General features: G+C 42.4%; 1 protein-coding gene across 8 annotated transcripts in view; it reads right to left on the bottom strand.

Moving 5' to 3' along the window:
* Window positions 1-26,665, bottom strand: part of Zmynd11 (zinc finger MYND-type containing 11) — a 581,274-nt gene that overhangs the window by 46,455 nt on the left and 508,154 nt on the right. For 7 of the 8 annotated variants that reach the window (XM_029567473.1, XM_029567474.1, XM_008841329.3 and 4 more), the window contains one exon: window positions 17,504-17,638. In XM_029567473.1, coding sequence (XP_029423333.1) covers window positions 17,504-17,619 — 116 coding nt within the window. In that variant the 5' untranslated portion in view covers window positions 17,620-17,638. Of the gene's footprint in view, window positions 1-16,639; window positions 16,795-17,503; window positions 17,639-26,665 lie in introns of those variants that run through there. The other variant, XM_029567469.1, reaches the window with a different exon arrangement.

Genomic DNA, 26,665 nt, shown 5'->3' with positions numbered 1-26,665 from the left:
AGCCGGGCGTGGTGGTGCACACCTTTAACCCCAGCACTCTGGAGGCAGAGGCAGGTGGATCTCTGTGAGTTCAAGGTCAGCCTGGTCTACATAGAGAGTTCCAGGACAGCTGGGGCTTATCTTAAAGTGAAAGTGTGGAAAAAAATATACCAAGCAAATGGTACTACGAAAAAAGTAGGTGTTGCAATTCTAATATCTGATAAAATAGACTCTAAACTAAAACTAACAAAGAAATAAATAGGGCCACTTCATTCTGATCAAAGGAACAACAGACCAAAAAACAAAATAATCTGAGTTTGAGACACATTTCCAGAGGCCTTCTAGTCTTTGACTGTAATTTTAGTTTGTACCAAAGTCTTGAGATGGTGTGCCAGTGTCCAATAATTTAACAGTATGTTCACTTTCTTGAATGTTTTACAGTAACTTCTTCATCTTCTTCCATTTATCTCCATTCCTACAAGTTTCCTTCTACTGCCTGGAGCCCCAGGGTACTACTTTCCAACTGTTGCTAAGCACCAAAATGCATCCAAGCAACAGACTGTAAAAACCAAGATGTTTCATCTTCTCTGAGCTAATTCTGCATGTTGAAGACTTCCCCTGTCTGCCTCCCCAAATTCAGTTGATCGTAACAGGAAGTACTGAACACTTTTATAAAGACAAGAACTTGCATGAACTATAGTTCCCTGAACATCATCATGTATCTATAAACCAAATCATGATTCAGTGTCAGGAACTGCATCTCATTTGAAATGAAGCACTGGGAACTGAGAGCTCTAGTGAAAACAGACTGAACATGGTGGCACCCATGGGTGCCCCTGGCCATCTAGACACTAACCCAGGCCGGGGGCCTCCTCAAATTGCTGGCCACAGAGTCCAAGGCATGAGAGAATTCACCACTCTGATGGTCAAATAGTGAGTTTATTCCACATATATGCTGGGTAATCTGGATAAACAACTTAGCTCAGCACCTCTTTGTGATTTTAATGCCTCCCCATGCCCAGCTGGACTCAGGATGCTGTCAAGTTGCTGAAAAAAGCACAGAAATTGGCCCACAAAACTCAAGGTAGAAACTTAAATGAATATTCATCAAGTCTGTTAATGACAAAAGATACTCTGTGCATAAACTGTATGGACATTCTGTGATACAAAAATCAGATGAGAAAGAAATTTCTTTATGACAAGCACATCACAATCCTTTTCCCTAAGTTCTGGCAATTATCCTTTTCTCTAAGTAACTTCCATTGCAAATTAAAAGCAATGAAATGGGGCTGGAGAGATGGCTCAGCAGTTAAGAACACTGGTTGTTCTTGCAGAAGACCCGGGTTTGAATCCCAGCACCCACAAGGCAGCTAACAACTGTCCGTAACTCCAGCTTCTTCTGACCTCTGCAGGCGTTGCACGACACAGGTGCACTTAACCTACATGCAGGCAACACATTCATGCACATAAAATAAAAAAATAAATAAAATTAAAAAAATAATAAAAGCAATGAAATGGAAAATGGTGACTATGACAATAAGCTTATATCCCTAAAATATAAAACTCAGACAATAGGAAGACTGCTCCCTGCTAATCAGCAAGACATTTCCACTGTAACTCTCAGTGTGCCCAAGGTGCAATGGCAAAATCACCCTCAACCCATCACTCTAGAAAAGCACTTTCTGGAAAGTAGTTTGGTAACATATATCAACAATGCGGGAAAAGATCTTATCCTTAAGCCGCGGTTCCACTCTGAAGGAACATCAGAAGGAACATAATATTTATATAGAAAAATTTTTCTCACATTGAGAAATTTCATTGAATAAGAAAGGTCTATATTCCATTATAAAATAAGTTAGTTTTATCTTGGGATTAACTAACAGCTGTCTAATTAGACTGAAGGCCCGCTCGATCGGAGGGAATTTATGCCTAGAACTATAAACTCCAATACCCATGGCTGGAGAGGTCACAGACCCTAAAGAGAAATGACTACTGCCATTTTCCAAAACCAATATAATTTTGAACTGTATTCTAAATACTTATCCTTATACCCACAGATAAGTGTACTTCTCACCCCTAATCAAAGCTTACTTTTGCAACAGATGGAGACTATGACAGAAATCCACAACTGGCCAAAATGTAGAGAATAAATGACTGAGGGGTACCCAGCCCCTGTTGATAACATCTACAATGGAACCCCAACACCTAAGGCTCAGAGAAAATTGTGTTAGAAGGAATGGAAAGACTGTAAGAGCCAGAGGACCAGGATGTTATACAGCATCTTCTAGACACAACAGGGAAGCTATGCCCATTAAGTCTCAACACTATGGTTGCCTGGACAAGACCTGCAGAATGACACCAGCAGCTGACAAGGCAACGTGGATGGGGATTTCACGAAGTCTCACTCCTAGATGAAGAGCTATGGGCAACTGATGGCTGCCAACAGAGGAAGATTTAGTCTTCTTCAGAAGAGCTCCCCGATAGGTTATCCAATCCCAAGTGGTAAGCCCTAACACCTGAGGCAGACAATACCAAATGGACTATGTATATGTAACAATAATAATTAAAGAGGAGGAGGTCATGAAGTTGAGAGGGAGCTGGGGAGGACACTGGAGGAGTTGGAAGGAGGGGAGGAGTGAGAATGATGGAAGGATGGTACTTAAGGATGAAATTCTCAAAAAAATTAAATTTAAAAAGTATACCCACCTAACAGAATTCTATGTAGCTGATAAAATTAATGTTTAAAATATAATAGTGTTAGGTGGCCAGGGTGATGGCTCAGAGGTTAAGAGTACTGGCTGCTCTTGCAGAGGACCCAGGTTCGATTCCTAGCACCCACGTGGCGGCTATGAACTGTCTCTAACTCCAGTTCCAGGGGAATCCGAAGCCCTCTTCTACCTTCCGCGGCATTGGCACGACATGGGTGCACTCACATACATGCAGGCGATACACTCATACACATAAAAAAAAATCAAAAATAACAAACAAAATATTAAAAAACCTTCCTCTTTAAAAGTTTCACCTATTGCCTCAAATGTCACACAGTAAATAATTATCTTAGTTCTCATCTCCATTATATACACAGTGGTGTTGAGTAAAATGATAAAGTAAAGCATTTATTTTGAAACTAGGTAGAGGTTTAGCTATTACTTCCATAACAGGCAGTTTTTTGGGGGGCGGGGGAGAGGAGGACCTAGTTTTCCTGTGACACACATACTACTTATTGTATTAACTTGGTTCCATGCTATGAAAAGGTAATATGTTAGCTCAGAGTCAATCTCAATAAAGTTGAACTGCATGTTTTACAGCTTGCTCAAATCTTCTCACATGATTTTACCAGGCCTATCCCCAAACTTTACCAGCTTTTAAAAAACTTACTCACTGGGTTAAAATAATAGCACAAAAAAATGAAAATGACACATCTGTGCAATGATGCAAAAATCACCAGAGGTTCAAGAAAAATGTAGTTGTTTCATATCTGAAATTGAAATACACTGTAAGTTTCATGGTGGATCTCCTGTATTGTTGGAAGAAGAGCACAAGCAACAATAGGTGCTGTCCAAGAACACCGTGTAACATACAGTAACATTGGAGCTGGAATGGCTCCGGAAATATCAACTTACTACTCTACCTGCCCGACAGGAGCACGCAGCAGTGACAAGATGCATAGCTGTAGGAATGGAGTCCCTCTGGATTAGCACAGTTGGAAACCACTGCAGTTCAGATGTACCTCATAGACACTATGAAGCCGCCTCTTGTATTCCCTCCCAGAACACTGCAGGCTAGTGTGTACCTGACCTGTTACAATTTTCCAGGTCTCATAGAAGACTTTCTTGCTGGCTTTATTCCTCTCTTTTATACCCTGAACTTTACTTCACTTTTCCCGTTCTCATATTACCTCACACTGTTTTATATCCTTTTTCTAACTGTCCTCAAAATATCTGGGCGATAATAGAATTCTACTGTAAAATCCTCATCTGTTTATCTGATACATATATGTGAACACAATGTGCATGTGTGCACTTAAGTGAACAGCAGTGGCCCTTCCACTCATTCTTCATGATGAAAGATGGACTGTAGGGAAAAGCTACAGTCGGTAAAGTGCTTGTTGTGTGTAAGCATGAAGACCCAAGTTTGCTCCCCAGCACACACATTAAAAAAAAAAAAAAAAAAAAGCCCTATACCCCCAGCACTGAGGAGGCTGAGACAGGAGGATCAGAGAGCACCAGATGCAGTCAGAGACTGGGTCTCAAGAAGTGAAGTACAGAGCAACTGAGGAAGACACCTGTCACAGACCTCTGACCTCCATACCATACACATGCCCACTGGGGACCTCTGACCTCCATACCACACGCATGCTCATCAGGGACCTCTGACCTCCATACCACACACATGTACATGCCCATCTCAGACCTCTGACCTCCATACCACACACGTACATGCCCATCCTGGACCTCTGACCTCCATACCACACACGTACATGCCCATCCTGGACCTCTGACCTCCATACTACACACACATACATGCCCATCTTGGACCTCTGACCTCCATACCACACACATGCACATGCCCATCAGCACATAGACATGCACACTATGAACATGTACCATGTATGAAAAAGGAAAAGAAAGATCCCAGGTCTGTGGGCTGCTGGGCTCACTGTAGTACAGCAAGCCGGCGAGTGTCCTCACCCACTCCAGCCCCAGCTGCTCGCTCTTCTCTCTCCCTCCACCACCAACTGAAAATATGAATTCATCAATATCTTCTGTGAAATGTTTTAACATTTTATATTATACATTAAAATTGAGTTACATTACTTAAAATAACATTAACCTTGAGTCAAAGCTAACTTTGTTTAGCACAGTGGTTAGCATATCATTAACAGCAATCTATTGTCTAAAACAGAATTTCAATGACTGATAAGCCTTAGGATGTATTATAACCTATCAAATTTTTTTTAGACAAATTCTCTTTCAACAATATGTAATTAAAAACCAGACTGGTAGGCCAGGTCTGGTGGCACACACCTTAGTGCCCAGCACTCAGAAGGCAGAGGCAGATGGATGTCCATGAGACCAAGGCGAGTCTGGTCTCCAGAGCGAGGTCCAGGCCAGTCGGGGCTATAGGGAGACCCTGTTTCAAACAAACAATCAAACAAACAAAAAATCCACTGGTGAAATGGCTCAGCAGGTAAAGGAGCTTGCCACCAAGCCTGACAACCAGAGTTGATTCTTAGGACCCACACAGTGGAAAGAGAGAACTTATTTCCCCAAGTTGTCCTCTGACGTCTACATGCAAGCTGTGGCATGTGGGCACCCATATACACGCATGTATGCATGCACACACAGAGACACAGACTCATACACTAAATAAATATAATCAAAATTTAAAAATCAGATGCTGGGAATGATGGCACCTGGCTTTAATCCCAGCACCAAGGAGGCAGAGGCAGGAGGATATCTGAGATGAAGGCCAGCCTGCTCTACACAGTGATTTCCAGGCTGGCTGGGGCTACTGGAAGACCCTGTCTCAAAAACAAACAAGAATTAAAAAATCCGGGCTGGAGAGATGGCTCTTGCTGGACCCAGGTTTGATTCCCAGCACCCACACAGTGGCTAACAACCATCCGTAACTCCATTTCCAGGGGATATGGCGCCCTCTTCTGACCTCAGTGGGCACTGCATGATACAGGTGCACCTATATACATTAAGGCAATACACGCAAACATAGAAAATGAAAAAATAAAAATAATTTAAATATCAGAATGTCTTTTGAAGTCATATATAAAGAAAAATTTTCATTTTAATCTGAATTATAAAAAACAATTACAACAAAGTCATACACTTTATCCAGTCTAGTGCTGACAGGGGTAAAATAAACAGGCCTCCCTTTAACCCCAGCAGAGCACTTTCCTTAGGAGCAGCACGCGTGTTCACAAGTACAGCGCTCAAATGCCGCTCCCATGTAACCGAGACATCGTTTTCAATTTGATAATGGGGCACAGAAAAGTCCTCAGTGGAAGAAAAGAAAAATAAGTATGAGTGACGTTAATTCTGAGTACTCTGGGCCCTTAGACAGAGTGGACCGGCTGCCAGTGTTCCTGAGCATGCTGTCTGGGACAGAAAGATGGCTCTGCTGACAGCACAAAAAAGAACCAGGCAGAGGAAGCATTCTGCCCACGCTCCCTACCTTCCTCCCCATCTAGTTCTCTAACAGACTCTTACCTCCTAATTACCGCTTTGTTAGTTTTGTGTGTGTATATGTGTGTGCGCATGTGTGCATGTGTGAGCGTGTGTGTGTGTGTGTGTGTATGTATGGGTGTGCATGTTTGTTATAGGTGAGTGTGCAGATACTAGCACCCTGACTCATGCCAAGGTCAGAGTAGAACACCAGGTGTCCTCCTCCATCATTCCCCATCTTACTGCCTTGAGACAGGGTCTCTTACTCAATGGAAAGTCTGCTGTTTGCACTAGGCTGGCTGCCAGTGAGCTCTCATGATCTGTCTTCTCCATCCTTCCAGTAAAGGGATTACAGGCACAAGCAGTCAATGTGCAGCTTTCTTAGACAGGTGCTAGAGATTTGAGCTCGGGTCCCCAGCTTGCAGAATAAGCACTCTTACTGCGCTATCTCCCCAGTCCCAGTCTGTTTTGTTTTAATTTAGAAATTTAAAACTGAGCAAGGTGTAATCTCAGCACTTGGGAAGCTGAGGCAGGAGGACGGCCTCAAGTGCCTCGAGTTTGAGGCAGCCTGGGTTACACAGTGAGTTCCAGGTCAGCCTGCGCTATGAAACAAAAGCACACAAGGACATGTTTTAATAAATGTGGACAGCAGGAACAAAACAAGCATCAGTGACACTACACCTCAGCTACAGGCAGGCAGGTAGAAAGGATGCGTTTTGATCAGGCTGCTTGGACATGCCTCTCCTGTGGGCACCCACACCAGGACCCAGTGACCTTAGCCTAAGTGAACTATCCCCATCATCCTTTTCTCAGTAACCGGGACTGAATACAGAGTTTAGGGTACCCTAGACAAGCGTTCCAGAAGTGAGCTGCATCCCAGCCTCTGGCTCCTGTTTCTTGTCGTCATTTGTACCCCCCCCCACTCTTATTTGTACACACACACACACACACACAGCCCCTTACAAACATGTTCGGGGTAACCTGGTTTGGAACTTGACCTAAATGGAATCATACCACACGCACTCTCAACTTGGTTCCTTCTGTCAGAGCTGCTGTTACTTACTGTACAGCCACAGGAGACTGCCATGTGACAGCCAGCCATGTGGCCCTGGCCCACGAACCCACCGCACAAACACTGATGGCTGGTTCTGCTTCTGCATGATGCTGGTGTCTGGATTGCTCCAGCCTAATTCTTTCACGTCTCTTGAGTGTTGGTTTAACTTTTACCATTAATGCTTTAACTCTACTCACATATTTACCAAGACTTTGGTTATGATTCATTTTTGCATGTCACAGCTTTTATTTGTGTCGTCCCCCCCCCCCCCCCCAGGAAACCAGTGAAGAGTTCCTGTTCCTGAGGACTGGGCTGGAAGCAGAGCTGCTGTTCCTGACAGCTTCTCTGGGTCTTTTCTCTCCCTTTAGTAACACTGTACTTCTCACCATCATGGGGCTCCATGTGGCTATTTTGTCAGAACAAGGTCCAATGTACTCAGCAAAGCAATCTCAGAACAGGCTGCCCGAGAGAAGCTGATCATGAGAAAGAACATGCAGGCTGGTTACTCTTCACCAGAGACGCTGGGACAAGCATTTCAGCTCTGAGGGTTTCTTCATGGCCTTTCCCAACTGAGCATCCCTGAGGCTGAGTGCCCTGTGAGGCTTCATATTGCAGAACAGTTTGGATTTGCATCCTCAGATTAGGAACGTTTGACCTGTACTGTACAATTCTGCTGTCCAAATTCTAAACAAAGAAGGCTGCTCACCCGCACAGAAAAGCAAAGTACTTGCCATGGGGAGGAGCATGGTGGACTGAGCACAGAAACTGGGACAGGCTGCTGAGTCATGACAGCTGCTCTACCCCAGCCAAGATAGCGAGAACCCAGGAGCATTTACTTTCACAAGGAAAGGACAAGACTTCCTTGAGAAAACAAAGCTTGTCAACAGTGGGGCTAATATCAGAACCCATCCATTCGTCAAAGATTTCAGGTTTTTAGTTGGAAGGACAGATGGCTGAGGCAAAGGCCCACATTCCCTCACTGCTCTGCAAACGCCATTCAAGTCTCTGGGTGTGCTGTATGTCAGTCAGTCACTAGCTCTGAGTACTAGAAATGAATCCAAAGTCAGGAGAAGTGTCCCTCACAGCATGAAGGCGGCACAGCAGTAGAGGTTGTAAGACAACAAACCAAGGGCATTGCTAATGATCCATCTAACAGTATGTGACACCACAGGTCTTAAACAGTACCTTGAACAAGGGGTTTTTACACTCTTATTTAGATTCCAAAGAAAGGAGACTCAAATAGGAAACAGGAATAAACGAGATCCTGAAAGGTCACATAAAATAGAGGAACTAAAGACCTAACAGTAGGGACATAAGTGTGAAGGTGGTAAAAGCAAGCAGAGCAAAGACTTGTAGATTTCCTAAGGAAGAGATGGCTCAGAAGTTAAGAGCATGTACTGGTCTTCCAGAGGACCTGAGTTTGGGCTGGAGAGCTGGCACAGCCGTTAAAGGCTCAGGCTCACAACCATAAAAGACAAGAGTTCGGTTCCCAGAGGACCTGAGTTCAAATCCTAGCACCCACATCAGGTGGCTCACAAATGCCTGGTAACTCCAGCTCCAGAGGATCTGACTCCCTCTTCTGGTCTCTGCAAACACCTACACACACACAAATACACGTAAATAAAAATAAATCTTTTTTTTTTTTTTTAAAGGAATTTCATTTATTTATTGTTTGTTTGCTTGCTTGCCTGTTTTTCCACAGGGCTTCTGTCTGGCCCAGACTGGCCTCAAACTCAAGGCCATCCTCCCTTCTTTGCCCTCCTGTACTGGAATTGCAGGCTTGAGTCAACATCCATACTTAATATAAAAGTATTAAACATCAGGACATTCAAATAAGGTACACATGCTTGTTGGCTTGCTATTATTTAGTTTCTTTCCATGTTATTTTATGCTCACCATAAATTATAATTTATAATGGTTGCTCAATAGTCCATCTGATGAAGCTCCACTATAACACAGAGTGGGGAGGAAAATGAATAAGATAAAGGAACTAGTCTAAAAGATCGGTTATTCCTTCTCAAAGCAATTACAATAGGTGGACTTAATTTCACTTTACAGTTAGGCAAATAGAGATGCTGAATAGTTAGGTGACTCTCTCAAGGTCAGCTAGTTAACTGTAGAGCTGGCAGAGTTTAAACTAAGATCTATTACTTCAGTTTCCACCATGGTTTCATGTTCCATGTGTCCTCTGCAAAGAGTTTAGAATCTTAGAATGAATTCTGAAGAACCACATCTTTCTAACCCTAACCTGGAACACATAATCGATCACTATAGCCACATAGCCTCCCTTATAAAATGGTCTAATTTAATTTCAAAGTTATTTTAAGGAGAAAATGAGATAATAGGAAACAATAAAGTACAATGTGCTTTAAATATTTCAAATTTTTAAGGATACAAAGATAAATCCATTAAATACCAAAAGGAAACATTTAACAGCTATGAGCTTAGACTGAGGCAAAAACAGACTTATATTCAGACTTTTGCTTTGTCTCTAACAACTGATGTAGTGTCAAGTGATTTCCTTTGCTTTCCTGAACACTCTCCTGAACTCCACTGTCTTCTTCAGCACTTGGGGAGGTGAGGGGAACAGTCTGGCATTAAACCCGAGTTGTGAAAATTAAATGATGGCTCCATACTGTCCGTTAGGAGGATCCTCGAGACTGCTTGTCAAGTTAACACAACTGACAGCTGTTAACTCTTGGGATGGGGGCTGCACATGGAGCCCAGGACCATAGGTAAGCACTCTATTACTGTACTACCATCCCAGACCAACTGTCATTATTACTGTCTCAACTGCTGTACTTCACACTCACAAGGGCGAGGAGGCAATGACACACTATTCTTAAGGTCATCTCAAGCATATATATTTTATAAAGATTGTAAAAAAAATTAGTAAATGATAAAAATGGATCTAAACATATTAGTATGAAAGAAAGCAAAGAGAAAGGGTGTAATGGGGTTGATTAAACCAAAGACTGCATCAAAATCTTGAAGACTGGGTGAGCTGGATCTTAAAAGAATAGGGACCTTGTCCATAAATGGGGGAAAAACATAATATAAAGAATCATAATGGGGGCTGGAGAGATGGCTCAGTGATTAAGAGTGCTGGTGATTCTTGCAGAGGGCCTGGGTTTGATTCTCAGCATCCACATGGTGGCTAAAAACTGTCCATAACTCCATGTTTTGGGGAATCCAATGCATTCTTGTGACCTCCGCAGGAACTGCAGGACATGGGTGCACTTACATACATGCAGGCATACACTTGTACACATAAAATAAATAAATATTAAAAAATAAAGGATCCATGGTGTACTCAAGAAACTAAGAGCAGTCTCCTCATGTAAGACAGGGGACCACCCAGTGGGAAGTGGCTATTCATGAAGGGAGACCTGGTGGAGCTAATTGTGAGGCTGCAGAGTTCATGTACAATGAGAAAATCAAGAGGACTCTAAGAATACAATTATTAGGGAACTGACTGATAAGCTTGGGGCTAAAGAGACAGAACTGGAAAGTCCATCCCAGGCAGTGGAGGGGGGTGGGGGGGTGGGTGCACAGAGTCCAGTGCTTCCAGAGGGCAGAGCACAGTGGGAGTCAGACAGAAGGAGGCAATGCAAAGAGGCAGACAGAGGTGGCAGGTGGGCATTCTCTGCAAAAGAGGAAGGTTTACAACAGGTAAAGGAAGCTTTGCATGTGGACTTCACAAGCCAGGGAATGTTCTAGAAAAGCACCTCCTAATATCAATGATGGCCAGAAGCAGAGATGGGCAGGGAAGCCTGGACTCACAGGAAGGAAACTACACAGCAAACTCCAGAGGAGCAGAGAGAAAGGTTCAAGACACAGACAACCATTGAGGCTCGCCTGGGAGGGGAAATGAGTGCACTGCATGTTAGCCACATCCACTTTATAAAACCCATGTTATTCCTCTCTAGCTATAGCTAAGCACATGAATGCTAGCCTTAACGGCTCTAACCTGACCCTCTGCCTTCCCGTTTCCCTTCACTTTACCAAACAGTCTAAGCTTCCACTCTCTTCTCTGCCACCCCAAGGCCTTACAGACTCCTCTGCAACCTTCCTCTAATGGAGCCTGCAGTGCTATGAATCAATAGCCTCTAATCTCACTGAACCCACCTGAAGTCCACTGTACCTCTCCTGTTCCTCCATACTGCCATTTTATTCCATAATGGTTTGAGAATCACTTCTGTAAGGTTGTCAAAATGCGAAGTAATAATGGTAAGAGTGTAAAGTGTATCTACCAACCCACAAGGGAGACAAGAAACCGACCAGTAAAGCTGAGTGTGCCTATGAGTGTGCCTATGAGGATGCCATGGGATTACACAAGCAGGCCAGAGAGCATGACAGGGAGATTTCTCCAGAGGTCATTTAGGCAAGGGTCACTCTCCTCTTGGATCACTCAGAGGGAATAAAATCAGATAGAGGGAGACATCGCCAAAAGAAACAGTTGATAAAGTTAAATTCTAGAAAATAAATAATATATACCTAGTTGTAACTTCAAAGGTGACCTACAAGTGAGGAGGGCTTCAGTTTGCGTCGAGGTATGTCTACACAGCAGGAAGAAGTCCAGAAGAACTCAGAACTTTCAATGCCAAACATATCACAAAGAGGTCAGAGCCATATTTTCTGGGATTTGACCCTAAAGTAAGCAACACATGTAATTACTGATGCCCTAATCTGAAACATTAACTTGAATGGAGAACCAAACCTGCTCAGGGTGAGAGAAACGTGGACAGCACCCAGTTCATCGCTTCTTCAGCAATCATCGAACAGTACAGCTGCTCTTTCATGCACACCACTGAGCCAAAAAGAGCCATGTCACAGAGACAGGCATGGACCACAGATTCCAAAAGCACCTGTTTGATTTACCTTCTACTTAGAATAATCATGAACTGCAAGCATCATGAAATAACTATCCAAATTAGATGGCAACAGCCTGCACTGAGGAGTAAAAGAAGGTGTGAAGTATACCTTGTTCTTACTGCGGTATTAAAATATGGATGGCATTTAAAGATGGAACAATGAGGTAGGAAATTACTGGGACTCAGATTTAAAATATTTTATTATTTTTATTTTATGTGTATGAGTGTATTGCCTGCATGTATGTAAGTGTACTCATGTCGTGCAGTGCCCGCAGAGGACAGAAGAGGCCGTTGGATCCCCTGGAACTGAGAGAGTTGTTAGCTGCCATGTGGGTTCTGGGATTTGAACCTGGATCTTTAGCAAGAACAGCTAGTGTTCTTAACAGCTGAGCGATCTCTCCAGTCCTGGGACTCAGATTTAAAGAGTAAGTTTCACATCCTTCCTAAAAAGGATTCTTCATCCTTTATGTCTTGATTTAGCTCTAAAATATGTGGGCTAAAGACATCCAAATATTTTATAAACATTTGCCTAAATGTTAAGAAGCCAGGTATTTTCAAGTTTTGTCCTAATAACACTTATCCAAGCTATGCAGAAATGGTAAGTGCACATGTGCAGACTGCCGCTTTACACTAATAGATGCTATAAGGGAAGAGATGCTACAGACTGCCCCTAAGTTAACTAATCTTCTTTATGCTAAAATGATGATTTGTATCAATTTTATGATAATGCTTTTACTGACAGGTCAAAATATACTTGGGATTTTCTCTTGAGACCCTCTCTTGAGAAGTCTACAGCCATTTCCTAGGCAGTGTATATACAGTCCTTTTCCTAAGTGCCTCTCTCCTCCCTTAATGCTCCTGCTTAAATCTACATAACCTTTTCTTTTTAACCCAGGCTGACCTCAAGCTTGCTTCACAGATGGTAGATTATAGGCCTGAACCACACCACATTTTAAAACCTTTAACTCTGGGGCTAGAGATTTGGCTCAGCAGGTTAAGAGCACTGACTGCTCTTGCAGAGAACACAGGTTTGATTCCCAGCACCCACATGGTAGCTACGGACCATCCTTAACTCCAGTTCCAGGGGAATACGAAGCCCTCTTCTGACCTCCGCAGCACTGCATGACACGGGTGCACTCACATACATCCAGGCAATACACTCATATACATAAAATAAAAATAAATAAAATATTTAAAAAAAAAACACCTTTAACTCCAATTTCATTTTTTTAAAAATTAACTTGTGCTTCCATAGTCCCCAAACAAGAACATCTGTAGTTTACAGTGTCAAATCAATTTACAACCAGCAGTTTTAAATCAGAGGGACAGCCTTACCATCCATCTAAAAATGCACAAATCAAACAGACTCACAAATATATTCTGATTTTTGCTTTGACTATTTTGGTAAAAATACTTTCCCAAATCAAAATAAACAAACTTGATAAGTTTTTCTTAATCTTTACTGATCTATTTGAAACATTCACTAAATTTCATCATCGATTCCCTAATTCGCAATACCTTTTCTACTACTTTCTATGATACAACACTAGCAGTTAAAGAAGTGAAAGTTAGAAGGTGATAAAAAAGGACTTGGAATGCTGACTGCAGAACAACGCCATGAGCAAGGAAGCCACACACCATCAGAACAGCGCAGCATGGAGGACTATGTTCTAGGCCCGCCAAGCTACATAGGAAGTCCAAGGCCAGCCTGAATCACACAGTGTAGCTGAGTGAGAATATTTCCTAGCATGCCCAAGGCCCTGGGTTCAATCCCAAGGCCCTGGGTTCAATTCCTAGTACTGAGAAAAAATGAGTGGAACAAATGTTTAGAATACAGATAAATTATCCCATATTACTAAATTCACAGTCCAATTAAATGTGAGAATCTGGACTTACACTCAGTAAGTTCTACCTACTTAATTCCCTTTGAGAAATGCAAAGCAAATTTTATTACATTAAAGATCCTTTATTTGAAGAATATTACTATTATGATTTGCTACATACATATGAAGAAAGATTTGCCTCTGTTAGAAGGGATTTTTTTAAAACTATCATTATTGTTTTTACCTCTGCTTTGGCACCTTAGAGAATATTTATTGTCTTTAGCAACATTACTTTCTTATTATAAGAAAAAAAATCACGAGACTGTTGTAAACTGGAGTGATGATGAAGATAACATAGTTTAAAAATATTGAAGGTACACAAAACATTGCTGGACAATGTATTTAAAAAAGAAACCAGCAAGGAGACATATAAATCCCCAAGGTCCAGGTGAGGACAAGGCCCCATCAGGCCCACTGATGCTGCCAGCTGTGGGGAGGAGCTGTCCAGTAGTGTGTCTCCAAGATATAAGGACTACTCTCCACAAAGTCCAGGCCATTCTGAGAAGCACAGAGGCAACTGGACAGGTTTCTTACACTCTCACAAACAACAGTGCACCCTACAGAGGCCCAAAGTAAGCAGCCAAAGTTCCCTTCCAAGACAATGCTCTCTTTTAGGACAAAGCCCCATTATTTGGTGAAATGCCAGGAATAAAAGCACCAATGTTAACCAAGTCAGGTAAAAAGACCTTCAGAATGACAAGGCAGCTTGGCATGGAAGGGAGGGGGCAGTAAACCAGAGGAAACATGAGGCCATATTTCGGCCAATTATGAAAACAGCACAAAAAGCAATCTTAAAGTCATAAAGTTAATACAATTCAAGAAAAAACGATCAAGGGAGAAGGACTGTGGCTGAAGACATAGAGCATGTAACAGGAAAACCATAATCTACTATTTCAAATGTGAGGCAAGACAGGAAGACAAGTTACAAAAACCAAAAACTGTAATTCAGAAGTAGAAAACGCTCAGAAATGAGGTGAATATTTAAAGTAAACAAAGAAAAGCACTTCAGAAATGAAGTCTAGGTTCAATGCCCAGCACCGTAAAACAAAACAAAATGAACAAGCAGACAACAAAAACCAAACCAAACCAACCAACCAACCAACCAACCAGCCACTCAGAAGTGACATCTAACCAGAAGGCACAGGAGAGCAGAAGAACAACGTGGCAGACACAGTCACAGGTAAGCAGAAATTGTAGAGAAGGAAAAGAACAAGCCATAAGAAACGTAAGACAGGAAAACAGAACCCAACAGACTACTAGAAGCCACTGTTAACAACAATGCTGTGCACACGTGTGTACACAGAACATACACGTATGGCTGAAGTATGTCAAGTGTGTTTAAGTGCATGTATTCCAAGTGACATTTAGAAAGTCAACTGGCTATCAGTAGAGTGTCTTATTTTCTAAAAAGTGGTGAAAACTACTACCATTGTTCAAACACTAATAAATTCCCAGATGTAGCACAAATGATTACAAATATCACAAAATGTGAACCAGTGAACACATGACTTCAGACAGGAGCACAGCATAGTCTCCAAATCTAACTATCAATTTCCATGAAATTCAGAGGACTGAGCCAGCAGGTCAAACTGGAGGTACTAGATCACAGGCATGCAATCAGCAAGACCAGACCACAGGAGGCTATAGAGCAAATGACAGTTTCTGCAATAAAAGTCCCAAAGGAAAATAACCACAAAAAAGACAGATGAGCAACTTATAGATTAGAATAAAAATTTTAAAAACTAGCAGAACCAAACCATTACATAAAATTAGACTTGATAGCTAAAGATGTGTTTGGCCACAAGCCAGTAACCTCAAAGACCATAACACTGGGGCTGGAGAGAAGGCTCAGCAGTTAAAAACACTGGCCACTCTTGCGGACAATGCGGCTTTAGTTCCCAGTACTCACGTGGTAGCCAACAACCATCTGTCACAGTTCCAGGGGATTTGACACCCTGTTCTGGCAAAATGAGAAGATGCATACAGTCACACATGTATGCACACACAGGTGTTAGGAGTAGCCCACAGACATGTATGTGCACACAGGTGTTAGGAGTAGCCCAGAGCCATGCACCATGACTGCAAGAGTCAACCCTCTTCCGCATATCAGCAGGCAGTCCAACCTAGCAGTAACACTGATTCTGCGTGTCCTAGAGGTTGTTAGAGGACGCCCTATGCTTCTCAGGGACAACCCCAGAGATGAGAAAGAAGAAACAGTCTGAGAGACTGAACTAGTTCAAACTTAACATGCTTTTGAGTTCATACAATGACTCCAAACCCAGCACCTTATTTTCTGATTTCGGCATCCTTCCATTAACACTCTTGACATACACAGACTATGGCTTTTACAAGTCTCAAGAGAAACACTGCGTTTTATTCTTTGAGGTCTTTTTTTCCTCAGTGAAGGGACCAAACCCAAAGCCTCACCTGTGGTAGGCAAGTGCTTTACCACACTCTATCTGTGTTAGTACATCATCTCCCTGCTCTGCACTTAGTTACCATGCCTCAAAGTGTCTGCTTTACTAAAAGGTAATCATTAGTCATGGACTATTTTATTCTTGTCTTCTACGTAGTGTTGAGCACGGCTTTCCTTCCCTACCAGCCCACAGGAGGCAGGAGCTGGCATGGCTCCCACAAGAGCAGCATATCACCTCATCTCTATCTACTGACCTTCCGTTGTAAGTGACCTTCATCTTCTTCAAATATGGGGGCACAAGGTAGAAAAATACACGGAGCTCAACTGTGTCACTTATTAATAAAGGGCAAAAAAGCACTTATGTAGGTTGGCTCTAGTAAAATCTGTTTTCCACTTTCACAGACAGCACCTAACAGTGAGCAGGAGAAACAAGAGATCTATTGAATTAACAGAAAAGTCATGCAAGCATTTTTGAAACTGCACTTTAATTTTATTCTTCTAAGAACACCCAAAGGAATAAATGTAACAAAATCAAATGCCTAATTGAAGACTCCCTCATAGTTAGTGCAAAATAGGTTAAAAAAAAAAAAAAAAAAGGTGGTTTGAGGCCTTTTCTATTCTGAATCTTTGTCTAGCAAGATAATTAGCAACTAAGAAGAAAAAAGAATTTCACCTTTTAAAACTGAATGTCCACTTAATGTTTTCTAAAATATTGAAAGCCTTTGTTAAAGTTCTGCTAGTGGGGCTACAAAGCATTTAAAACGCACAGCATGTCCATCCCACACTGAAGTCCTGAACAACAGTGTTAGACAGCTTCATAACAATAGAACAAACAACTACAAGCCTTTTAAATACAAGAGTCAAAAACTTATAATTGAAAAACTATTATAAATAGAACATATTGATCTTTTATTGGTCTAATATTTACTTATAAGACTTCTAAATACAAGATATTTGTGTCTGTTTCTGTTATTTTTCTAACACGTGTTATACGAGACTAAAAACAGCTTTGGTCCTCTGCAGCAGATGAGGAGCACAGGAGAGAAGGCGTTTTTGCACTGTCCCTCCAAAGTCTCATATGAAGTCTTACAGGGGTGTTTTTGTTTAAATTTACTTACTTTGTAATACGGTCAATGTTGGCAATTTGCTTCTGGTTCCTTATAATTTCAATGGCTGCCCAAAGATGCTGGATAGCTTTTGTATCCGCCTGTCGTCTTTTTGTTAAACGTGCCATGACCTGTTTACTTCTTTAGCTGTAGTAATATACAAAAACATAAGGCAGAAAACACGGATTACAGAAGGAATTACCAACACAAGGGAACAACAGCCTCAGCACCTCTGACTCGTATCACACTAAGGTGAGATGGAGTATGGCTGCCCTTCATTTTCTACCACTCATGTCACAGTTTTATTTCATAGAAACAATCATTCTGTTATTTCTTTAAAAAATGACATTCTAAAATCTGAAAAACTGAAAGAGGTATTTCTAAAGAGGCTGCCCTAAACCAGTATCTCAAAAACTAAAGATACTTAGTGCTTATTCTAAAGCACAGAAATACTACAATATAAAATGCCAGTTTTAGGTAGTATACTTAGAAATTTGAGCAATACAAAGTAGAATCTGCATGTCCTAATTGTTTGCTATTTCAGTTTTTTGTAGTCATGGCTTTAGGAATTCCAATGTTATACACATATGAAAACAACATTTAAAAAAACAACCATTAGTCATATGTGGTAATGGGATGTGGTGTGCATACCTGGAGGCACAGTCAGGAGGATCATGACAAGTCTAAGGCCAACCTGGTATACACAGTGAGTTCCAGGCCAGCCAGGACTGCAGAGCAAGACCCTGCCTCAATAAACAAACAAACCATGAAAAAAGAATGCAAGCTGTGTTTGAGGTAAAACATGAAAGGCTAGAAGCTAGGGTACCAGAAGACTGCAAATCACCAGGAATGATCAAGCTGTCTGATTAGATGTTCATCTCAGGGATATTAACTACATGATTAGGAAGCAACACTATTATTTCGTTCAAGTTTTAGTATTCTGGGTGGGTGCCATCACAACTCCAGATACCTTTCCAGTCCCATCTTGGCAAGAAAGAAAAAAATGGATTACTGCTCCAGTCTGCTGGGCGATGGTATTAGAGGAGGCCAAACTTCATGGTAAAGTGCAGCCTCAGGGACCCAATGAAACATACAATCTGCATATCACAATGTGCCACACCCAGTTTAAATCCAGACCCTCAAGTGTAAGGTAAGCAGGAAGCCAAACACTGGCACTTCCTTGGCCTCACTGTGTTCCCTTTAAGTGAAGACAGCAAGTGGGAACTCAGCACTTCGCTGCTCTGGGCCTGGCCAGGGGAGTCACTAGACACTTGCTCTGCTCATTCTTCTCTTCCTCTCCATGGCTTTCCACAGCCCACTCAACCCACTCCTTTCCTGATGAACCCGAATGAGCCCTGCAGCCTGCCACGAAAGCTGATCTTAAGCAGACTCAGTTCTGGGGAGTCTGGGCTCAGTTAGGCCCCTGAAATAAAGTGGTTTTCAGCACTACACTGCACAGAGTGCACTGTGAGAAGGGCTGAAGGTCCTTCTGAATGGCCTTCCTTTCCCACTGTCACTTCTGGTAGCTCCAGTATCTGGGGCTCCGAGGGAGCAATTAAACAGTGCCAGGCTGGGGAGATGGCTCAGTGGGCTAGAATGCTTGCTGCATAACCATGAGGACCTGAGTTCAAATCCCAGGTGTGCTATGTGCACCTTATCGCTAGCATGGGGAGGGCACAACAAGGAGATCACTGGGGCTTGCTGGCTCCAGGCCTAGCTCCAGATGCAGCAAGAATCTGTCTCAAAGGAATAAGGCACAGTAATAGAGCGGATCATTCTCCGAGTTCTGTGCATTCACATACAACATACCACACCCACACCCTCCCGTGTTCAAGTTTTAAACAAAAGGATTTCAGTTGGTTCTGAATAAACTTAGACTTGTATCGCAATGACAACAGAAACTACAACAACAATTTATGAATGTGTCCGTTTTAGAATACGTAGAAATCCCAGTGTCCGTGTGCTTGTGTAGAAGAATCAGTCGTGAGCAGCCGGATGGCGAGGAATTCACTGGTCAGTGCAGCAGGCAGCTGTGGTGAGGTGCAGCGGCCCAGCCCAGCCTGTCAGCTTACACGAATGCCATTTTGAGTTGTTCAGATAAAGGGACAGAATTTCATCCATTCTTATATATTTAAGATACATACAGCACTTGCTTTATGGCACTATGGAAGAAATACTGGAGTATTTAAAAATGAAAATGAGGTAAAGGAAAAGAACCTGAAAGAGAAGAACAGTAGGAAACAGGCCTTAATAAGGGAGATATAGATAAAAATGGGGTTAGTTAAGGGAGGGGGAGGGAAGGGTATAAAAGGAACCTAGGGGATAAAAGGAAAGAAGGAGCTCAAGAGAGGTAGGACCGTAGGAGAAGGGTATTAGGAAGGGAAAAAGGGGGGAAATGGGGGCACCTTAAGTGGGAAAACCATGATGGAGGGGTGAGACAAGCAAGAAGTAAATAATGCCTAGCTAGTTTTGAAAACCAGAGAGAACCATATTACTCCAACAACCTACTGACAAATTATACATACCAGATCAAGAAATATATGTCTAGGTAAGGTTTATCCGAGAACAACTGGTCTTTGCCCAAGATTTATCTATACGACACGCAGTAATTAAAAGTACCAGACTGGTGGAACTAACCTTCTTGGGTGTTTAACAGACATATTTTGAGGCCTATAATAATTTGGTTAGAGGGACATAAAGGACACTTTTTGCTCCTTGCCCTCCTAAGTAGACTAGTTCCAGGGGACTATAAGCATCTCTCAAACTGTCCTATAAAGGTGGTAGGTCACCTATCCTCTTGATCAAAGAGGCCGAGGAGACCCCACCAGATGGACTTGAACCAGTGTCCAGTCTATAAAGAGGAGGATCAACACAGAGGAATCATTTCCTCCATGCTTCCAAGCGAAGCCAACCATGGTCGAGGAGGACCTTTGACTTATCTTCACATACACAGAACTGGTAAAAGAAAGGAGCCAGGGGCTCCTCCCAAGCCCATGTGACCCCTGAGGAACAGACCCTCAAACGACCTTAGGAGTAAAAATAAATCGGTTTATCTGGACCAACTGTATGGCCTTAAACACCCAAAAGGAAAGTATAACCAAAGATTAAAGGGGCCAATATAATTTTTTAAGAGTCCATATGTATAGGTAAAGGCTACATAACAAGCAACAATGCCAGACAGGCGATACCTTCTTTTGAGTTGTTGGCCAGGGTGGCCAAAGGCATCCCAGATAGTAACCCAGCATAGAACTCAGAAAATGAACAGCAGACTCCAATCTTATCCAAAGGATTATTGATAACTGATTACTGCTAGATGAGGAACAGCTGACCTTCCTAAAACAAAGACCTCTAGATAGGCTAACTAGATTCATGAGAAGGGCAAGCAGTGGGGAATGGCTAGGGGTGCTGACAACACAGCAGACAGTAGCAGGGATATCAGAGTATAAGGGCTCTAGTAGGGGGAGGGAGGCTATGGGAGGGTGCTATCTAGAAAGTGGGTGTAAAAATAAATTAATTAATTAATTTTTAAAAAAAAGAAGAAAAAAGAAAATGAAACGACAGAGGAAATCTGACATGCACTGTAAGGCACTCATGACACATGAACTTGGCACACATGGTCCAGAACTTCCCATGAGAACTCAATAAAGGGTCATGCTGCTTCTATCTTAGGTGAAATTTAGATAGAAATAAAAGAAAAACTCTGTTAAATGTAAGAAATATGTGAGAAAACATACATATCAATGTTTCTTAATGGACTTAAAAGGCAATTGTTTAAAGCAGAGAAAAAATAATTGATAGATGGCATGTTTATAATTCATGCAGAGGTAAGGTACACAAGCATTTATCACAAAGGGGAGGGAGAGGAGGGAGCAGATTGATCATAAATTTCTGATATGTTATATGAAATAGTGTCATATTAAAACAAGTAGGAATCTGGTAAGATGAGGATACATATCATAATCCTTAGAATAGATTCTAGAGAATAGATATGGTTAGCATGGAGCTCAATTTACAAATTACTCTTTCAAAATCTGTGATGTTAGCCAGCCGTGGTTAGTGTAGCACTGTAACCCCAGCTACTCAGGAGGTTGAGGTAGGAGTACTAGAAATTCAAGAGTTGCCTGGGCCACAGACTGAGTTCAAAGACAGCTTGGGCAACTTAGTGAGACAGCACCTCAATATTTAGTCAAGAATAATTTATTAAGATCTAAAGAAAATTAACGGAAAAGCTAACTTTTTTTAGAATAATACTAAAACACTATGCATAACTACTATGTAACAATCATAAAAATATAACGGGGACTAAACAAATGCTAAAAGTGATGTCACATATTCCTAGACTTAATTATTAAGCTTAAATGATGAAGCAATGCTACACCCCAGGAAAGCAGATGCAAAGATAAAATCAAGGATTTCTGAGAGCGATATTAAAGAGGTGACAGAGTGGACAGGCCTGTCCTTCATTACGCCACAACTGGGATGATCACCAGTTACAGGAGTCCAGGTGGGACACTGCCAACACCAAGTGAATATGATCAAGTGTGTGGTACACCAGAAAGCACCAAAAAACTTGACCCGTTAAAGACAGCATTTCTCTAAAGAACAACCACTCAGTTCTTTCTAGGGAAAGAAAAATCTCAAAAGCTTTTGCGGTGCCAGGGACTGAACACAGAGCCTCATGCGTGCACAGCAAGAATCCTTCCACTGAGCCACAAGCCCCATCCCTCAAAGTTCTTTCTAGGACAGCTAACTGCATTGACTCTGTCACATACACACCACAGGAACTGGTTAAAACTAGTACTCTTCTCCACTCTAGGCAGCAGGAAGAAGTCCTACAGCAATAAGCAGGACAGACAGAAAATGTTCATCAAAGTATCATAACAACATGGCTCAATGCAAGCAAAGAGCAGCAACTGCACAGTAGTGAATAAAGAGAAAACATCTTAAGGAACTGGCTTCTGAGGCCCTATGCAAAGGCCCCTGTTGCTGTGGCCAAGCTCTGTAGTCCATTGTTCTGGGTGGGGTAGTAACTTGCACAACCTTTTCTCCTGGACTCAAACTAAATCAAACTCAACTGTCTTTGGTGTGCTAAAAGTAATGAGACACTGCTTACAAATGTATCGCTTGTAAAAGAATTACAATTTCTTCAAAAGAATTTGTTAATTCAACGAAGAATTCGTCTCATTTATTTTTATACCTGAAGCCATTGCAGATGCTAGTTTCAAACATGCTAAACTTCCAATATGAAAGTATTCAACTTTTCTGGCTATGTTTTAAGACCCCAGAGTGAGCCTTCATTTATGTTTTATGAAAGACTAAGACATCAAAAAGCAAGGTCAGAAGACACAGAAATCATTAAAGCAGTCTTTAATCTTTTGTCTGCTCCAATACACAAGAAACTACACTACAGACTCCTCTCAGTAAAAGTGATTACATCAGAAGTGATGCTCAAGAGGCTTTGGCTTCAGAAATAAAAAACTTCCAAGTAATTTTAATATGCTTCCAGATGACACTGTATTCTTTCCCTAGAATCCAGATTTACCACAATCCTCAGTTTCTAGGCATAGTGCTGTCTTGTATCACACCCGCTCTGTACAAACAAGAATGCAGCAAATCAGGAAAAGTTAATAAGCAAAATTAAATGATGCATCCAATGCTTGCTGATAAACAGACATGTGGAAGCTGTGCTATAACAGAAGGTGATACTCAACGTGGGAACAGCACAGGTAAGGGGCAGGAAGAGGCAACAGTCAGCGTCTATGTCCAATGTGCTCCATTTATTTCTGGTAATAGGGTTAGGCTTTTTTTTTTTTTTTTTTTTAATGTGTATGAGTGTTTTGCTTGCATGTAAGTGTACCCGTTTCATGCAATGCCCACTGAGGCCAGAAGAGGGTGTCAGATCACCTGGAATTGTAGTGACAGAGGGTTGTTAGCCACTATGTGGGTGCTGGGAAGCAAACCTAGGTCCTCTGTGAGAGCAGCCAATGCTCTTAACCACTGAGTCATCTTTCCAGTCATGCGTTTTCTTATTGTTGACTTTTAGGGGTTTTTTGCTTGCTCATTTGCCTGTTTGTTTGCTGAGACAGGGTCTCCCTGTTGCCCCAGCTGGCCTGGAATTCCTTATGTAGACCAGGCTGGCCACAATCACAGAGATCTGTCTTGAGGTTTATTTTTGTATAAATGTATTTTTGGGGGGGTACAGAAGTGTGTACACGTGTATGTGTGCGCATGCATGTGTGAAGGCAATAGGATAGCCTTGGACGTTCCTCAGGAAGATCATCTACCTTTTCTGATATAACCTCTCTTACTGATGTGAAACTTGCCAAGCAGGCTAGTTTGGCTGGGCAGTGAGCACCAGGGATCCACCTGTCTGTACCTCTCCAGCACTGGATCACAAGCATGCACCACCTCATCTAGTGGGTTCTGGGGATCAAATTCAGGTTCTGGAGCACTTTGCCTATAACTGAGTGACTGAGCTGCTTTGTCTGTCCCTCTGTGTCTGGCTGTGGCTTCAGGTGCATCCTAGGAGCCTCTTCTCCCAGGTTGTGGCACATGCTCTCGCTCTCCAAGCTCCACTTCATCATTCACAGAACTACGAAGCTCATGAAGTCCTCCTGCTTATCAGTTCTCCTCCACTGATAGTGCCTTTGGTGCTTAGCTACAAAGTTATCATTCTACATTTACACCTACAATCCATTTTCAATTAATTTTCATTAAAGTTATTTAAACTGACTTCTGCATCAGATGTTTGGCTGGTGCAGCTTGGTTCTGGCTCCTTGGCTGAAACTTAGGTGACTGGGTCTCTCCTCTCTCAGTCCTGTCACCAGAGCTAAACTATGTTGGTTACTGCAGCTTCACACTAAGACCTCACGTTGGCAACTGCCAATCTTTTCACTTTGTTCTTCAAAATTATGAACAATCTGGGTCTTTTACCTCTACATCCACTTCAGAATCAGCTTGTTGGTATCTATGCAACAACTTGTTCAGATTTTAAGTTAAATTATTTAAATATTAACTCTACCGCTCAAACTGGGAAGGGACAGCCTGAAAATACTGTCTTCTTATCCATAAACATGGACTACCTTATCATTAAATATCTGATATCTACCATCAGAGTTTTGTAGTCTGCCTCATTTAGACCTTGTACATGCTTTTTTGAATTTCTATTTCAGCATTTCTTTTTTGGGGGGGAGGAATTTTGTTTTTTATGTCTATGAGGGTATTGCCTGCATGGGTGTAAGTGCATGTGTGTCATGCATTGCCTGTGGAGGCCAGGAGGCATCAGATTCCCTGGAACTGGAGTTACAGATGGTTGTTGGCTGCCATGTGGGTGCTGGGATTCGAACCCAGGTCTTCTGCAAGAACAGCCAGTGCTCTTAACCACTGAGCCATCTCTCCAGTCCCTCAGCATTTCACTTCTGACACACTAGTGTAAACAGCAATGTGTTTTAAGTTGCACTTGCTCGTTACTGGTGCACACTCACCTTTAGTATGAACTTTCTATCTTGATCTTACGTACTCAGGTGTTTCCCCTACTCCTTCTTTCAAAATACTTCACGTGCCTTACCCTTGAATATGACACACCAAGGTATAGGCTCTGTGGCATTTTTCCTGCTTGGTGTTCCTGGTACTTCGGTGTCTGCTATTAACTGGGGGACATTCTCCAGGCAATGTTGCCGCATCTATTTTTCTAGTTATTTCTTCCTATACTCCCATCGTGTATCTGCTACACCTTTTGGAGATGTCTCACAGTTCTTGAATGTTCTGCTCTGAAGCTCCCTGCCCCATTCTTTTTGTTTACTTTTCAGTTGAGAAGTTTCCTTCTTGTCCCGGAGCTCAGAGATTCTTTCCTCAGTCCTGTTCATTATACTAAGCTCATCAGAGGCAGCCTTCATTTCTGCTGCACTGCTGATCTGTAGCACCTTTTAATTCTTCGTGAGCATCTGTATCTGTGCATACCTCACTGTGCTGATAGCTTTAGTAGTCAACTTGACACACCTGGGTAGAAGGGGCCTCAATGGGGACTGGCCTCCATTGTCATGTCTATGGAGCATTTTCTTGATTGTTGAGTGATGTGGGAGGGCTCAGCCCACTTTGGGCGGTGCCACCCCTGGGCCTGTGGTCCTATATTGTATAAGAAAGCAGGCTGAGCAAGGACCAGTGGTCTAAGCCAATAAACAGCATTCCTCCGTGGTCTGTGCTTCAGCTCCTGCCTCCAGGTTCCTGCCCTGAATTTCCTACCTTGGGCTCCCTTAGTGATGAACTGTGACCCAGGAGATGTAAGTCAAATAAACTCTTTCCTCCCTAAGTTGGTATTGGTCAGAATGTTCTGTCACAGTAGTTGAAGGCAAACTAGAACAGAAAATGGCACCAGGCTTGTGGGATATTACTGACAGACCTGACTCAGTTGTTTTTAGGATTGTGGAAGTGTCTGAACTTTGGGCTGAAGAGTCATTGAGTGCTCAGAGCTTAGTGAGCTGTTGCTGTGGAGCCTGGAACAGTTCGGCTGAAAGAGGTGTGGACGATGGAGGCCTGGCTTGTGAAGCTTCAAAGGGAAGCGGAGGCCATCAGGGCTGTTCTGTAGTATTCTGAATTGAGAATCTGTGGGTTCTGGTCAGCTGGAGCAGAAGAATCAGCTGTGGTAAAAAAAGACCAGAACCACTGAAGTGAAAGCTTTGCTTTACTGGGACAATTGATGCTGGTCAGCTGGGGCTGAAAAATCAGCTGTAACAAGAGACAGCATCATCACCGCAAAATCTTCTTTAAGTATTTCTGCAGGGTCAGCACACAGAAGCTGTGGTCCAGAGGGCACCCGAGCCTCCATCTCAAGCTGGAAGCAGGACTTGGTTGTTGTACCCCATCCACTGGACCCCAGAGACCACCAAGAACCCAACACACCAAAATGCAAAAGCAAAGGTTTATGGTTTATTCGGGCTTAAGCTCGGGCTCTCAGACCTCACCAACTCAATGGATCCGTGTTGAGAGCCCAGAGTAAGGGAGAGTGGAGCCTTTTGAAGGTTTAGATAAAGGGTGGGGGATACCGAAGATACATTTTGGCTGGTTCAAGGAGCCTGCGTGTGCCAACATAATTTTAAACTGGTTGGATGTATAAGATGCAGCCCTGGAAGTTTCTTATTGGTAGGTGCTATTCTCACGGCTGTGGAATGCGCTGAC

The sequence above is a fragment of the Nannospalax galili genome, unplaced genomic scaffold, assembly GCF_000622305.1.
Source record: "Nannospalax galili isolate Female #2095 unplaced genomic scaffold, S.galili_v1.0 scaffold399, whole genome shotgun sequence".
Lineage (NCBI taxonomy): Eukaryota > Metazoa > Chordata > Mammalia > Rodentia > Spalacidae > Nannospalax > Nannospalax galili.
The sequence above is the reverse complement of the archived record's forward strand: the minus strand, read 5'-3'. Positions and strand labels throughout refer to the sequence as shown.